Source organism: Symphalangus syndactylus, chromosome 3 (genome assembly GCF_028878055.3).
Source record: "Symphalangus syndactylus isolate Jambi chromosome 3, NHGRI_mSymSyn1-v2.1_pri, whole genome shotgun sequence".
Lineage (NCBI taxonomy): Eukaryota > Metazoa > Chordata > Mammalia > Primates > Hylobatidae > Symphalangus > Symphalangus syndactylus.
This window is the reverse complement of record NC_072425.2, coordinates 125,223,033-125,240,216: the sequence shown is the minus strand read 5'-3', so window position 1 is coordinate 125,240,216 and position 17,184 is coordinate 125,223,033. Positions and strand designations below refer to the sequence as shown.

The 17,184-nt window shown below is 38.5% G+C and overlaps 2 protein-coding genes across 18 annotated transcripts in view; one reads left to right on the top strand and one right to left on the bottom strand.

Moving 5' to 3' along the window:
- Window positions 1-17,184, top strand: part of C3H11orf65 (chromosome 3 C11orf65 homolog) — a 213,110-nt gene that overhangs the window by 93,957 nt on the left and 101,969 nt on the right. The window lies entirely within an intron of this gene.
- The window catches only part of ATM (ATM serine/threonine kinase), a 140,310-nt gene continuing 135,443 nt past the window's right edge, over window positions 12,318-17,184 (bottom strand). For all 7 annotated transcript variants that reach the window (XM_055273004.2, XM_063636467.1, XM_063636463.1 and 4 more), the window contains 2 exons: window positions 16,080-16,216; window positions 12,318-15,972 (listed from right to left, as the gene is read on the bottom strand). In XM_055273004.2, the coding sequence (XP_055128979.1) occupies window positions 15,789-15,972; window positions 16,080-16,216 (321 nt within the window). In that variant the 3' untranslated portion in view covers window positions 12,318-15,788. The remainder of the gene's footprint in view (window positions 15,973-16,079; window positions 16,217-17,184) is intronic.

Genomic DNA, 17,184 nt, shown 5'->3' with positions numbered 1-17,184 from the left:
GACCAAGTAGCAATCCCTGTTAAGAATGAATTGCTGCAATGTCCAAACAAGAATGGGTCTGATATAATCATGTTGCCACCAAAGAACTGATTGGTCTTTTCAAATGATGGTGTCATATCAAGGCCAAGTGTCATTCAGCAGTGGAAGCAGCTAGATAAGTTTTTCTGAGAAAAGGCCCATGATTTTGGGCCCTTGGCTTCCATCCATGCCATCATGACTCTTCTGTAGATAAGCTAATTGCATAAGCACTAGGGTGGCCAAGAGCATGTTGGCTGGCCCTCAGTGCCAAAGTCACCTTACACATCTGGTTGTTTAATGTCTCTTCTGTAGTGGATGCTCTCTGGTAAGCATAAAAGTGATATGTGAAGATCCACACCTTATAAGTCAACTGTTAGGACATTTCCCAGATTTCCTTGTCTCTGATCTAATTTTGCGCTTTCCAAGTTAAGTACCTGACCAATGAGTCAAACTATTTGCCACTGCCCAAGAATCCATGTATATCTCTACTTAAGGCTACTTCTCTCTCAATAAGAAGTGAATGACCAAGTATAGTGCTCAAAGCTTTGCCCACTAGGATTTTCCCTTCCCACTGTTCTTTAGGGCTATACCTAAGGTGGGGCTGTAGTAAGGCATCAATCCAGTTTTAGCTTGAGCCAACTCATTCGTGAACAAGGCCCAAGTTTGTAGGGAACATCTCTACCTTGAGTGATGTACCATAGGTATACCATAGTCAGTATCATCAGTGTGGGCTGAGAGAGAAGTGTTTGGGCAACTGAATTAGGTGACGTGGAGATGAGGGCTCTTGCTGTGTAACTTACTTGTGCTTTTCAAATCTGCTGGAGATGATTCCCAAATGTCTCATGTAATGGGTGTCCACTGTGCCTGCTAGATCTGACCATTCACAGCAAATAACCTTCCCCCATGAAATCTGTCAAATATTACCCCTTTTTGAGAAATTATATCCATGACTATTTACTCTCCAAGACATTCCATATAACATTTATCACCAAGTCCTGCTTGAGGAGTAAGAAAGTAAAGCAGCTGGTCTATGCTCCCTTCACCTTGTCAAGGGAACTTCTAGGTACAGTCTAATGTTATTTGTCCTTGTGTAGAAGTCCCTTAGCAGGCTGACCCTGAGTAAGGGTTACTTAAACCCAGGAGCTATGGATTTCTGAGGCATGGCCTCCTGAAGGATGTTATATAACCTAAACAATTCCCTGGAGTATCAAATTGAGACGTTTTATGATTTAAATGTCCCTGCCCTGTGTAATGCAAACCCACAAAACCTTAACTGGAGACCTAATCTGTTATTCTAGACCAGATAACCCATGTTCAGTGTGGCTGAAGCTCCACAGTCCACCCTGCTGTCCCAGACCTTTCTCTGCCTTGTCTGAGCCTCGATTCCCTGTATCATTGAAATTATTTGTAAAGCTTCATACTGAGTGAAATCTTTGTGTGAATCTGACATGACAATCCAATCTTTTGTTAGCTCACATGCTAATATCACCACGTAAATACCTGCTGAATTCATGTACTTCATCTGTGCTGTCACAAACATAGACCATACCACCATCATCTTTTGCTAACTGGTTTCTTTGACTCAGGTCTTGTTTTCCACACCACAGCCAAAGTGATCTTTCTAAATAAAAATGTATTTAATTTTCTTCACTTAAAACACTTCGGTGCCACCTCATGGCAGCCAGGTTAAATCCAAACTTTTAAATACAGTTACAATGTCTTTCATGATTGATACGGTTTGGATTTGTGTCCCCACCCAAATCTCATATAATTGTAATCCCCAGTGTTGGAGGAGGGGTCTGGTGGGAGGTGACTGGATCATGGGGGTGGGTTTCCCCCTTCCTGTTTTCATGATAGTGATTTCTCACGAAATCTGGTTGTTTAAAAGTGTGTAGCATGTCCCCTTTGCCCTCTTCCTCCTGCTCCAGCCATGTAGGACGTGCCTGTTTCCTCTTCACCTTCTGCCATGATTGTAAGTTTCCTGAGGCCTCCTCAGCCATGCTACCTGTGCAGCCTGTGGAACCAGAGCAAATTAAACCTCTTTTCTTTATAGATTACCCAGTCTCAGGTAGTTCTGTATAAGCAATGAGAGAACAGACTAATACAATGATCTTGCCCCTCCAGACTCAGCTTTCTCCACTTTCCATCCCCATACTATTAATATTCCATCATCTTCCTTTGCACTCTATAACCTAGCCATATTGAAGTTTTCAGTTTTGTAAATGCATGATTCTGTCTTCCCACAAGCTGATTGCCCTGTCTGAAATGCTCCCTCATCAGTTCCTCCAATACCATTTCTCGAATATTCTGTGGAATATTGGTGAGTATGGTTGTCCCTTGGCATCCCTGGGGGATTTGTTCCGGGCTTCCACAGGCACCAAAATCTGCAGATGCTCAAGTCCCTTATATAAGACAGTGTCATGTTTACATATAACCTATATACATCCTCCTATATTATTTTAAGTCATCTCCAGATTACTTATCATACCTGATACAACATACATGTTATGTAAATAGTTGTTATACTCTATTGTTTAAAAATCTGTGTTATTTTAATTGTTATATTGGTATTTTTTATGTTTCAAATATTTTTTATATGCAGTTGGTTGAATCTGTGAATGCAGAACCCTCAGATACAAGGGCCAACCGTGTTTATTTGGCTGGAATTAACACAAAAAAACTCTGATTAATAGTGGTTTAAACAAACAGGACTGTTTTCCTCATATAGGCTATTCCACAAGTTATGTTTGTTCAGCTATTTAACAATGCCTTCACATATCAAGGCTCCTTCTACCTTTTCACTCTGCCATCTTTAATATGTGGCTTGTTGTGTTTGTGCGTGTTCCCTTATGGTTGCAAGATGGCTGTGAAAACTCCAGACATTATGTCCATGATAGACAGAAAAGGGGCACCATAGCAAGTTCTTCTTTTATCAGAAAAGCAAAAGCCTTACTAGAAGCCCCTGCGTAAGTCACCTTAGGCGTCGTTGAACAAAACTGGGTCACAGGGGCACCCTTAGCTAAAAGAAGCTAGAAAAGCAAAAATCTGTCTTTCAGCTTCCACAGTGGAGGGAATAAAGGATTAGAGATGACTGCTAGGTCAAACGAACAGAGTCCACCACACTCTCCAGTCTGAATTACTGTATATTCCCCAAAGTACCTTGTACTTTTACCCATCATGACACTTAGCACATAGTATCTTTAAAAACTGTCTATAATCCTAATAGACCAATGCTCATACCTCAAGTATAAAGACAAATCAGCTAGAAAATCTATTATTTAATTTAAAAAATCTGATTTATTGAGATGAAATTTATATACAATTTACCCATTTTGAGTGTTCAGCTTGATGTTTTGACAAATATATACATTACTGTAATTTCCACAATATGTAAAACATTTCCATGACCCCCAAATTGTGCGTCTTTGTAGTTAACTAACTCACTCCAACTTAAGCCCTTGTCAACCACTAATCTCTCCATCACTAAAATTCTGCCTTTTCTAGAATGTTATATAAATGGAATCATATAGTATGTGGTTTTTTTTTTTTTTTTGGTCCCACTTCTTTCACTTGGCATAATGCTTTTGAGATTGATCCATGTTATATCAGTAATTCATTCCTTGTTTAATGACTAGTGTTCCATATCATTCATTCACCAATTGATAGACATTTGGTTGTTTCCAGGTTGGGGCCATTATAAATAAAGCTGCTATCAACATTCATGCACAAGTCTTTTTTTTTTTTTTTTTTTTTCTTTTTTTTGAGACACAGTTTCACTTTGTTGCCCTGGCTGGAGTGCAGTGGCACAATCTTGGCTCCCTGCAACCTCTGCCTCTGGGGTTCAAGTGATTCTCATGTCTCGGTCTCCCAAGTAGCTGGCATTACAGGCACCGGCCACCATGCTCAGCTAATTTTTTTTTCTTTTTTTTTTTTAAGACGGGGTTTTGCTCTTGTTGCCAGGCTTGAGTGCAATGGCGCACGATCTTGGCTCACCACAACCTCCGTCTCCTGGGTTCAAGCGATTCTCCTGCCTCAGCTTCCCGAGTAGCTGAGATTACAGGCGCCCGCCACCATACCCAGCTAATTTCTTTTTTTTTTTTTTGTATTTTTAGTAGAGACGGGGTTTCTCCATGTTGGTCAGGTTGGTCTCGAACTCCTGACCTCAGGTGGTCTACCCACCTCGGCCTCCCAAAGTGCTGGGATTACAGGCATGAGCCACCGTGCCCAGCCCACGCTCAGCTAATTTTTGTATTTTTAGTAGAGACAGGGTTTTGCCATGTTGGCCAGGCTGGTCTCAAACTCCTGACCTCAACTGATCCACCCACCTCGGCCTCCCAAAGTGCTGGGATTACATGTGTGAGCAACCATGCCCGGCCTCATGCACAAGTCTTTATGGGAACGTGTTTTAATTTATCTTGGGAAATACCTGAGAGTGGGATTGCTCTGACGAATAATAAGTATATGTTTATTTATTTTATTTTACTTTGGGTCCCAGGATACATGTGCAGAACATGCACATTTGTTATATAGGTATACATGTGCCATGGTGGTTTGCTGCACCTATCAAGCCATCATCTACCATGGTGGAAGACAGTGTGGCGATTCCTCAAGAATCTGGAACCAGAAATACCATTCGACCCAGCAATCTTAAGTTTAAAATCTAGGTTTTAAAACCTACAGCATTAGGTATTTGTCCTAATGCTCTCCCTCCCCTTGCCCCCCACCCCCTGACAGGCCCCAGTGTGTATTGTTCCCCTCCCTGTGTCCATGTGTTCTCATTGTTCAACTCCCACTTATCAGTGAGATGTGGTGTTTGGTTTTCTGTGTTAGTTTGCTGAGGATGATGGCTTCAAGCTTCATCCATGTCCCTTGCAAAGGACATAATCTCATTCTTTTTTATGGCTGCATAGTATTCCATGGTGTATATGTGCCACATTTTCTTTATCCTGTTTATCTTTGATGGGCATTTGGATTGGTTCCATGTCTTTGCTATTGTAAATAGTGCTCCAGTCAACATACATGTGTGTGCGTCTTTAGTAGAACGATTTATATTCCTTTGGGTATATACCCAGTAGTGGGATTGCTGGGTCAAATGGTATTTCTGATTCTAGATTCTTGAGGAATTGCCACACTGTCTTCCACCAAGGTTGAACTAATTTACACTCCCACCAACAGTGTAAAAGCATTCCCATTTCTCCACAGCCTCAGCAGCATCTGTTGTTTTTTGACTTTTTAATAATCGCCATTCTGAGATGGTATCTCATTGTGGTTTTTATTTACATTTCTCTAATCATCAGTGATGTTGAGCTTTTCTTCATGTTTGTTGGCCGCATAAATGTCTTGTTTTGAGAAGCGTCTGTTCATATCCTTTGCCCACTTTTTGATGGGGTTGTTTTTTTTCTTGTAAATTTGCTTAAGTTCCTTGTAGACTCTGGATATTAGAAGCTGGAGGCCTCACGCTACTTGACTTCAAACTGTACTACAAGGCTACAGTAACCAAAACAGCATGGTACTGGTACCAAAACAGATATATAGACCCATGGATCAGAACAGAGACCTCAGAAATAACACCACACATGTACAACCATCTGATCTTCGACAAACCTGACAAAAGCAATGGGGAAGAGATTCCCTATTAAATAAATGGTGCTGGGAAAACTGGCTAGGCATATGTAGAAAACTGAAACTGGACCCTTTCCTTACACCTTATACAAAAATTAACTCAAGATGGATTAAAGACTTAAATGTTGCTGGGCGCGGTAGCTCACGCCTGTAATCCTAGCACTTTGGGAGGCTGAGGCAGGTGGATCACCTGAGGTCAGGAGTTCAAGACCAGCCTGGCCAACATGGTGAAACCCCGTCTCTACTAAAAATACAAAAATTAGCCGGGCATGGTGGCAGGGGCCTGTAATCCCAGCTACTCAGGAGGCTGAGGCAGGAGAATCACTTGAACCTGTGGGGTAGAGGTTGCAGTGAGCTGAGATCTCGCCGCTTCGCTCCAGCCTGGGGGACAAGAGCGAGAGTTCGTCTCAAAAAAAAAAAAGGACTTAAATGTAAAACCCCAAACCATAAAAACCCTAGAAGAAAACCTAGGCAATACCATTCAGGACATAGGCATGGGCAAAGACTTCATGACAAAAACACCAAAAGCAATTGCAACAAAAACCAAAATTGACAAATAGGATCTAATTAAACTAAAGAGCTTTTGCAAAGCAAAAGAAACTATCATCAGAGTGAGCAGGCAACCTACAGAATGGGAGACAATTTTTGCAATCTATGCACCTGTTTATTTTATAATCTGCTTTCTAAAGTGGCTATACTATTTTGCATTTCCACCAGCAGTAAATAACTTTCAGTTGCTCCACTTGGTTTTTATAAATTGGTATTGTCTGATGTTTTAATTTTGCTTTTCTAGTGCGTGTATAACAGTGAATGACATCTTTTTGTGATTTTAATTTGCATTTCCCCAGTGACTAGTGATGACGAGGATTTCTAACTTGCCATTTTAATATCTTCTTCACCAAAGTGTCTTTTCAAATCTTTGGGCAATTTTTAATTAGGTGTGTATCTCCTTATTTTTATGTTGAAAGATTTTTAAAATATATTCTAAAACCAAATCCTTTATTACAGACTGTTTTGCCACTTTGTGGTTTGTGTTTTCATTTTCTTAACAATGTCTTTTGACGAGAAAGAGATTTTAATAATGTCCAAGTTACCATTTTTTCTTTATTGGTTCCTGCTTTTAGTATCTTATCTAGGAAATCTTTGCCTAAACCAAGGTCATAAAGTTCTTCTATAAATTTTAGCTCTCACATTTAAATATATGGTCCATTTCTAGTTAATTATTGTATGTAGTGAGGGAAGGTTTGAGATTCATTTTCTTGCATATGGATATGTACCATTTATTAAAAAGACGTCTTTTCTCTGTTACTTTGAAGCCTTTGCTGAAAATCAATAATCACTATGTAGGCCTATTTCTGGACTTCCTGTCCTGCTCCATTAATCTGTATGTCTATCTTTATGGCAATACCACCTTGTATTTCTTTTTTTTTTCTTTTTCTTTTATTTATTTATTTATTTTTTTGAGACGGAGTCTCTCTCTGTCCCCCAGGTTGCAGTGCAGTGGTGCAGTCTCAGCTCACTGCAACCTCCGCCTCCCGGATTCAAGCGATTCTCCTGTCTCAGCCTTCTAAGTAGCTGGGATTACAGGTATGCACCACCATCCCTGGCTAATTTTTGTACTTTTAGTAGAGACAGGGTTTCGCCATGTTGGCCAGGCTGGTCTCAAACTCCTGACCTCAGGTGATCTGCCTGCCTCAGCCTCCCAAGGTGCTGGGATTACAGGTGTGAGCCACTGCACCCGGCCTACAACCTTGTATGTATTACTGTGGCTTTAGTGTAAGTCTTCCAACCTTGTTTTTCCTTTCAAAAATTGTTTTGGCTATTCTAGTTCTTTTGCATTTCCATACAAATTTACAATCAGTTGGTCAATTTCTACAGAAACAAAAAAGCCTGATGGGATTTTAATTAGGATTGCATTCATTCTATGTATCAATCGGGGACAATTGCTATCTTAACAATATTGTACCTCCCAACCTGTGAACATAGTACATCTCTGTATATTTAGGCTTTTGGCTTCTCAGCAATGTTTTATAAATTTCAGTGTACAGGTAATACACATTTTACATGACCAATTGTTTCATATTTTTGATGCTTTTTTAAAAAATTTCAACCTCAGACTGGCTCATTGATGCTATATAGAAATACTGTCGATGTCTTGTATATTGACATTTACCATGTGACATTGTTAAACTCGTTAATTCTAGAATTAAAAAAAATACAGAATCTTTAGGATTTTCTACATATAGACGTTTGTCTTGTGCAAATGAAGATAACTGTACTTCTTCCTTTTCAAATGGTATGTCTTTTATTGCTTTCTATTTACGTTACTGCATGGCTAGAAACTCCAGCGCAATGTGGAATAGAAGTGGTAAGAGTGGCATCCTTGCCTTGTTCCTGATCTTTGGAGATAACCAAGGTTTTCATAATTAAATATGATGTAAGCTGTAAGTTTTTCACAGATGTCCTTTGTCAGATGTCTTTTATTCCTAGTTTGATGAGTTTTATCATGAATGAGTACTGAATTTTCTCACAAGCTTTTTCTGCACTACTGGCATGATCATATGGTTTATTTAGTTGCACTGAGTCAATCTGGAATGCCATTTGGTCATGATTTACCTCTTTCTTACATTGATAGAATTGATTTGCTAATATTTTGTGAGGATTTTTACATCAATGTTCATGGAGGATATTGGTCTTTAGTTTTCTTGTAATTTTTTTTTTTTTTTTTTGAGACAGAGTCTCACTCTGTCACCCAGGCTGGAGTGCAGTGGCATGTCTCGGCCCACTACAACCTCTGCCTCTTGGGTTCAAGTGATTCTTGTGCCTCAGCCACCTGACTAGCTGAGATCACAAGCATGCGCCACCACGCCCAGCTAATTTTTTTTTTTTTTATATCTTTGGTAGAGATGGGGTTTCACCATATTGGCCAGGGTCTCAAACTCCTGACTTAAAAGTGATTTGCCACCTTGGCCTCCCAAAGTGCTGGGATTACAGGTGTGTGCCCGGCGACTTTCTTGTAATTCTCTGTCTGGTTTTGATATGAGTATGCTGGCTTCATAAAATGGGTTATTCTAATATTATGAAGAGTTTTTGTAGAATTGGTATTATTTCATAGATGGCACTGACTTACCACAATTATTTTCTGTGTTTTTGTCCTTTTCATCTTTGAAATGCCTATGAAGTCCACTTGTCCATGATGCTTTACACTGCAATGATTTAAAATCTGGCAAACAGCTAATTTCCTTTTTCTCTCTTAAAACCTTTGCAACTCTCATAATCATGGAAATCTAAAAACATTGTTTAAGAAATAGGAATTATTGGCCAGGCACAGTGGCTCACGCCTCTAATCCCAGCACTTTGGGGTGCTGAGGCGGGCAGATCACTGAGGTCAGGAGTTTGAGACCAGCCTGGCCAACATGGTGAAACCCTGTCTCTATGAAAAATACAAAAATTAGCTGGACATGGTGGTGGGCACCTGTAGTCCCAGCTACTTGGGAGGCTGAGGCGGGGGAATCGCTTGAACCTGGGAGGCAGAGGTTGCAGTGAGCCGAGATCGTGCTGCTGCACTCCCGCCTGGGCGACAGAGCGGGACTCCATCTCAGAATGAATGAATGAATGAATGAAATTTAGTGTTACAAAGAGTTATAAGTTTATATTAAATATTCAAACACTACAGTAGGGAGCATTTTGGGTAGTTTTCAAGTAACCTAACGTTACGATCTCCTAACAAGGTTAACCACAATACACAGAATCAGGTTTTGAAACCATCAATTGAAGGACATTTTTTGTTTCTAAAACTTAGAATACCATTTATAGGATTTGTGTAAAATATACAATGCTTCTACTTGTGAGAGTCACCCACACCCATTATGTCTGCTACTCAAACATAAAAACAGAAAATAAGTGTTGATAAGGATGTTGAGAAATTGGAACCCTTGGGCACTGATGGTGGAGTTGTAAAATGGTTCAGCCACTGTGGAAAAACAGTATGGTGGTTCCTTAAAAAGTTAAAAATAGAATGACCACATGATCCAACAATTCCATTTCTGGGTATAAAGAAAAAAGAGTTCTGAAGACATATTATTTGTATACCCATGTAAATAGCGACTATATTCACGATAGTCAAAGGGTAGAGACAACTCTAGTATCCACCGATGGATGAATGCATAAACAAAATATATACAGTATATACACACACACAATGGAATATTATTCAGCCTTAAAAAGGAAGGAAATTCTTCAATATATTACAACATAGACAAACCTTGAGGACATTATGCTAAGTGAAATAAGCTAGTCAAAAAGAGACAAATATTGCATGATTCTACTTATAAAAGGTACAGTACCTTGAATGTCAAATGCAGAGAGACAGAAGGTAGAACAGTAGTTCCCAGGGGCTGGTTGAATAGAGGAATGGGGAGTTGTTTAATGGGTATAAAATTTTAGTTTTGTAAGGTTAAAGAAGTGCTGGAGGTTGGTTGCACACCACTGGAAATGTATTTTATCACTACTGAATACTTAAAAATGAGATGGTAAATTTTGTTCTGTGTGTGGGTGTTTTTTTTTTTAAGTGACTCATCATTAGTAGTATACCAGCTATGAACACACACTAATATCATGGCAAGAACTATAAGCAAGATCATGACCACTTCCCTCCTATGTTGCTGTCCCAGTATGGGAATACTGACCTTAACCTTTAATACTATGTCTCAGTGTTCAATGTTCTTTGTGTAGCTGGATTCCTTCAAATCAGCAATGTGTTTATGTTGATTGCTAAGCTTTAATTCTCACAGGAGAATTATAATATCTTTCCTATTTTCCTGATTTTGTTACTGATTTTTCTTGGGATTCAAAATTTGGAAAACAAAAAATTTCTCAAGAAATGCTGGAAAGGAAATCCCACTTGGAAACACTAACCAGAACGTTTGCAAACAAAATAAAGCAATAGATAAAATGGATCAGTTGAGGTTATACTAGTATAAGATGATTTAACCTTAGAAAATCAAACAGTGTAGTTGACTACATTAACAGATTCAAGGAAAATAATCATCATCAATAAATGCAGATAAACTGCTAAAATTCACCATCTGTGATAAAACCTCACAGCAGCCTAGGGACAGAAAGGAAATTCTTTAATCTGATAAGGGAAATATACACATTAAAAAAAAAAACCCTGCAGCAAAAAGTAAATTTAAAGGTAAACACTAACACTTTTATCTTTGAGATAAGGCACAGGACTAGAATGTCTCAATATTCTCTGATGATTGTGCTAAAGAGAGGTCCTAGCCAGTAAAATGAGGCAAGGAAAAAAAAAAAAGCAAACAGTATAGGATTGGAATATGATCCAACAATTCCACTTCCAACATTATTCATAGATGATATGATTATATACATAGAAAATCCAAACATTACTCATAGATGATATGATTAAATACATAGAAAATCCAAAAGAATCCAGATATATTTCTAGAAAGAATTATAAGAGCTTACTGTGGTTACTGGATAGAAAAATCAATATGTAAAAACTAATTTTAATTCTAACAGTAATAATTAGGAAAAACTTATGAAAAAAATGTCCTTTATAAGAACATTTAAAAAAATAAAGTGCTTAGGAATAAACATAGTAAAACTATACAAGATCTCTGCAAGGAAAACTAAAACTTAACTGAGTGACATTAGGAAGGGGGGAAAATCCCTACCTGAAAGATTTAATCGTAAATGAAAACACTAATAAAAATGTCTGTCAACCAAAAAAACTCCATTAAGAGAATGAAGAGACAAGCCACAGAATCGGAAAAGATGTTAGCTAAGATGTTACATAACCAACAAAGGATCAACAGAAATATCAGCAAAGAATACGTACAGGCAGTTCATCAGAGAAAATCATACTGACTAACAAGCGTATACTAAAACGTTTAATCTCCCTAGTAATTAGTGAGGTACAAATTAAAACGAGACATGATACCATTTTGTTCCCATCAAAATAACAATAATTTTATTTTGAAAATATCAAGTGAGGCAGCAAAATCACCCCTGGTTAAGAACCACTGCTTTTGGATCATACACAAAGTATATATTTCTACATACTGTTGTACATAAAACTGTATATGCTGTACTTTTAATGGCAAAGGGATTTTTCAGAGGATAATGTCTATTATGAGATCTTACTTACCAAATTCTGAGTCATTATAATCTTTGTGGGAACTTTGACTCCACTATATTTATGCAAAATTCATTTTGTTAAAATCTAGGCAAAAGAGCCTAAAACTCCAGAGGACTGAATTTATTTAAAAAATATGATAAACAGGTAAAAAACTTTGCATTTAGGATACCAGGATCTTTGCACTTGTCATACTCTAGTACAGATCTTTTAGGCTAGAAATGTCAACTAGATTACTTTCTAGGCCCAAAGAAAGAACATTCATATTTGCCCTTTTGTCAGGAGGCAATTAAGAAACACTACTAGGATATTTAGACTGAGATGCAGCATTATCAGACTGGTTGTGCAGTAGGCTCCCCGGTTCACACTGCGTGGTCAGTTGCCTATTCTCCTCAGATTGGGAGCTTTATATAGGCAGACTGTGCCTGCCTTGCTCACTGCTTTCTCCTTAGGAACGAGTCCCATGCCTGGCACACAGAACACACAAATATTTGAATAAAGTGAATGAGTCTTAGTATATGCTTTTAGAATTATTTATTCAAAAACACTTTACAATAAATTCAGGTAACAGTAGAGTAATACATTCAATAGTACTAAAATCTATAGAAAATAGATAATTTCATTAAGGTGCAATTAAAATACTTGAAATTGGGACACATCTCTATATTTCAAAGCAATATACTGGCTTTCTTTTTAAAAGACTATTCTAGTCTAGTCTTTAAGATGTCCAAAGTTTTTCCTCTTTGCTTTTATTTGCTTTAGACCATATTTAAATTTTTAGCATTCCTAAGTGCATACATTTTAGGCATATACTATAATGACCAAGAGTTTGTGAACCTACTGATTAGGTAGACACTTTGGGGAGGTATGACCTGCACAAAGTAGGGTGGGAAAGCTATTATCTCCCTTAATCTGGACACAACTGTTCAAGCAGTCTATAGTTTATTAGCTTCTCTAATAGCTTCACTATTTGGTTTTCACTGACCTTTTGAGCAACTGACTGGCAAACCCCAGATTCTTTTCACCTGAAATCTTTTCAAGTTAGATATTGTCCATATTACACTTGTACTTATAATTTACTATCTTCTTGCCTTGGACAACTTATTTCTCCCAATTTTGATTTCTCCAGCAGTATATTGGGATAGTATCACTAATCTTGCAAGGTAAAGATCAGAGATGCTGTACATAATATGGGTCAGTGACTTAGCATACAACAAATATTCTATGATTAATATTTTCAAAATCTAACTACTCCTCATTTGTCCTTGGCAGTTTTCTATCTTAATCATTTGCAGAAAGAGTTCCAGCTTGCCAAAACCTTTTTTTTTTTTTTGAGACAGAGTCTTGCTCTGTCGCCTAGGCTGGAATGCAATGGCAACCCTGTCTCTACTAAAATTACAAAAAAAAAATTTTATAATCTTAATTCTGTCATCCGTGAATTAGTTATTTCTCCTAGGTTTGTGATCTGTATGTAAATTTGATAAACTTTTCAAAGCCATTGATTAGAATACTTGAACAGAACAGGAGCCTCATAGCATACCATGCAAAGCTAAAGAGTGGATTAATGATGTTATTCAAAGCTCTCTGGATACAACAACTAGCAAGAATTAGCTACAAATTCATTTATCTATACTATTATCTAGTTGATAATTTCTAATTTCACCCATGAAGATTTCAGGGCTTTCTTAAAGACATTTTAAGTTTACTGCATTTCCTTGACTTACTATAGTAATAAAACTACCAATATATACCAAATATTCATTTAGGCAGCTTGTAAGGAAAAGATACACCAAGGTAAGTTTGTAATTTGAAATGCAAAGTAATATTCTGAACAGTTCTCCAGAAGTCAAACCAAGAAATTTATAGTCCAAAAAGTTCTGGAGATTGGTTTTAGGGGAGGGGAAGGTGAGGAGATCAAATATGAATGAGTACAGCTGGGATGAACATTTTCCTAAGGACGGAGAAGAGATTATACTCACTAATACATGAGTCAGTAGTTTTACTTTCAGGTGGCTTTTTATCTGATATTTATCTCATATGATGACAGTTGGGGGACAGAGAAATGTTCCACTTCTAGCTATGTATCAGACTAGATACCGAAGCCCTTCCCTTCCAACAGAACACAGAGAAATGCTGGATAAAATGTAGAAAACATTCTTTTAAATACATAGCAGAACTTACAAGAAAAGGGAAATCCTTACGGTCAAAAATGAGGGGAATGAGGCCGGGCACGGTGGCTCACGCCTGTAATCCCAGCACTTTGGGAGGCCGAGGCGGGTGGATCACGAGGTCAGGCGATCGAGACCATCCTGGCTAACATGGTGAAACTCCGTCTCTACTAAAAATACAAAAAATTAGCCAGGCGTGTTGGCACATGCCTGTAGTCCCAGCTACTCGGGAGGCTGAGGCAGGAGAATTGCTTGAACCCGGGAGGCAGAGGTTGCAGTGAGCTGAGATCACACCACTGCACTCCAGCCTGGGTGACAAAACAAGACTCTGTCTCAGAAAAAAATGAGGGGAATGAAAAACCAGAGAGGTAAATACGTGAGCTGATGCTGTAGCTGTCCTGGAACAGTTTGCCAGTCTCATTAACCCATGGCTTTTAGCTTAGACATCTATATGGGGACTAAAGAACCCAGGGCTTGCCAAAGGCAGGCAGTGGGAATTAAATGTACCTCCTTCCACCCCTACCATAAAGGTGGGACACATGGAAGCTTATACTCTCAGTGAAAAAGGCATCAATCAAATATTCTGCCCACTAGCAAAGGGAGATGAGGAGGAAGTGTGTCTGCCTTGGCCTGGGAAATCTCCTGTCAGTAATTTATGCTATGCTTCAGGTATGGAAACCCTAAAGCCAAGAAATTAAAATAAGAATGGGCTTGTGTCAGCAACAGCCCCGGGAATATGACATAAACAGACACTCAAGATTCCCATAGATAAAGCCTTGCTGAAAATAAACTCACTTTTCAAAAAGACAAAACTGGATAAACAGCCTATCAAATACAAAAATCAACAGATATAAACAGCAGGAACTAAATTTAATAGAACTATTAAAGTGACTATCAAGTGCAGACATTTAAAATAATTAGTGACATAAAAAACATTTAAAAAACATTAAAAAATGACATCAAGAAACAGATCTGAAAAATGATGCATAATTAGAAATGAAAAATAATTTCTGAAAGAAGAAGCTCAATGGATAGGGTAAAAGAGATTATATACAGCTGAGAAGAGAATTCATGAACTAGAAGGCAATCTATGACAGTATCACAGAAAGATAACATACATGGACAGTACAGAAGGGCTTAAAAGATAAAGAGAATAGAATGAGAAGTTTTAATACACACTTAAAAAATAGTAACTACACTAACTGTGTCTTTGAGACTTGTTCTCCGTAACAACTTCCTTATTTAGTAACACTTAGTGATCTTACTAGGAAAAATCAAATACATTTCTGTTTTTTGTTTGTTTGTTTGTTTTGAGACAGAGTTTCGCTCTTGTCACCCAGGCTGGAGTGCAATGGCATGATTTTGGCTCACAGCAACCTCCGCCTATCCAGGTTCAAGAGATTCTCCTGCCTCAGCCTCTTGAGTAGCTGGGATTATAGGCGCCCACCACCATGCTCGGCTAATTTTTGTATTTTTTAGTAGAGACGGGGTTTCACCATACTGGCCAGGCTGGTCTTGAACTCCTGACCTTGTGATCCTCCTGCCTCGGCCTCCCAAAGTGCTGGGATTACAGGCGTGAGCCGCTGTGCTCAGCCCGAATAATCATTATTTCTAAAGAGTGAGAGCAGAGATGTTCCTTAAAACCATCAAAACATTTTTGAGTGGTGATTAAATCAAGTATTAAAACCAACATTCAAAAAAAAAACCACAATAGTTCACTTAAATATTAATCCCTACTTAAAGTATGTTGGCAGGTTAAAAATAAAGGCTAAAATATCATTTCTAAAGGCTGAATGCAAGGGTAATTCATATGCTGAAGATCACACCCAAGCTTTCCATCCTGGGAAAAGTCGGCTGAGATTTTTGGGGTCTATGGCCTGCTGTATGAGCAAATTCACTTGCCCACCAACACTGAGCACAGTGCCTTCTTCCACTCCTTTCAGTTTCTCTTGTAGTCTCATTAAGACACGTTCAGCTACTTTGTTGAAACTCTGGCCAATATCACTAAGGACAAAAACAACAAAGGTTTCAGTGAGATGAACAGTTTAAAGGCCTTGGGAATAAGAAAATCTGAACAACTGACAACAGGACCTTCTTAAAATACTGCTCACCTGAGATTTCGTTTGCATTCTTGGTCATCTGCATTCAGAGTAGGGTGAAGCTCAGTTTCATCTTCCGGCCTCTGCTGTAAATACAAAGCTTTCAAAGGATTCATGGTCCAGTCAAAGAGTGGATCATACAGAAGGACCTAAACAGAGAGAACATATGTATTAAAAGAACAATGTACATTTTAATCACTTACTTAGAAACAGTAGAACCAGTATCATACAAGTATCAAGCCAGTCCTTTGGTAGTTGATGGGGGAGGGGAACAAACATCATGCACACTTCATGTTTCCTTGTGGAGGAAACTATCCTAGCATAATGCTCCAAGCTTTTCATTTCATTCTGAATTCATTCTTCCTCCATGGTTAGGGGTGACATCCCTTGACCCATGTTTCCTGACTGGATGAAACTAATCTTTTTTATTATTATTATTATACTTTAAGTTTTAGGGTACATGTGCACAATGTGCAGATTTGTTACATATGTATACATGTGCCATGTTGGTGTGCTGCACCCATTAACTCGTCATTTAGCATTAGGTATATCTCCTAATGCTATCCCTCCCCCCTCCCCCAAGCCCACAAGAGTCCCCGGTGTGTGATGTTCCCCTTCGTGTGTCCATGTGTTTTCATTGTTCAATTTCCACCTATGAGTGAGAACATACGGTGTTTGGTTTTCTGTCCTTGCGATAGTTTGCTGAGAACGATGGTTTCCAGCTTCATCCATGTCCCTGCAAAGGACATGAACTCATCCTTTTTTATGGCTGCATAGTATTCCATGGTGTATATGTGCCGCATTTTCTTAATCCAGTCTGTCGTCGTTGGACATTTAGGCTGGTTCCAAGTCTTTGCTATTGTGAATAGTGCTGCTATAAACATACGTGTGCATGTGTCTTTATAGCAGCATGATTTATAATCCTTTGGGTATATACCCAGTAATGGGATGGCTGGGTCAAATGGTATTTCTAGTTCTAGATCCCTGAGGAATCGCCACACTGACTTCCACAATGGTTGAACTAGTTTACAGTCCCACCAACAGTGTAAAAGTGTTCCTATTTCTCCACATCCTCTCCAGCACCTGTTGTTTCCTGACTTTTTAATGATGGCCATTC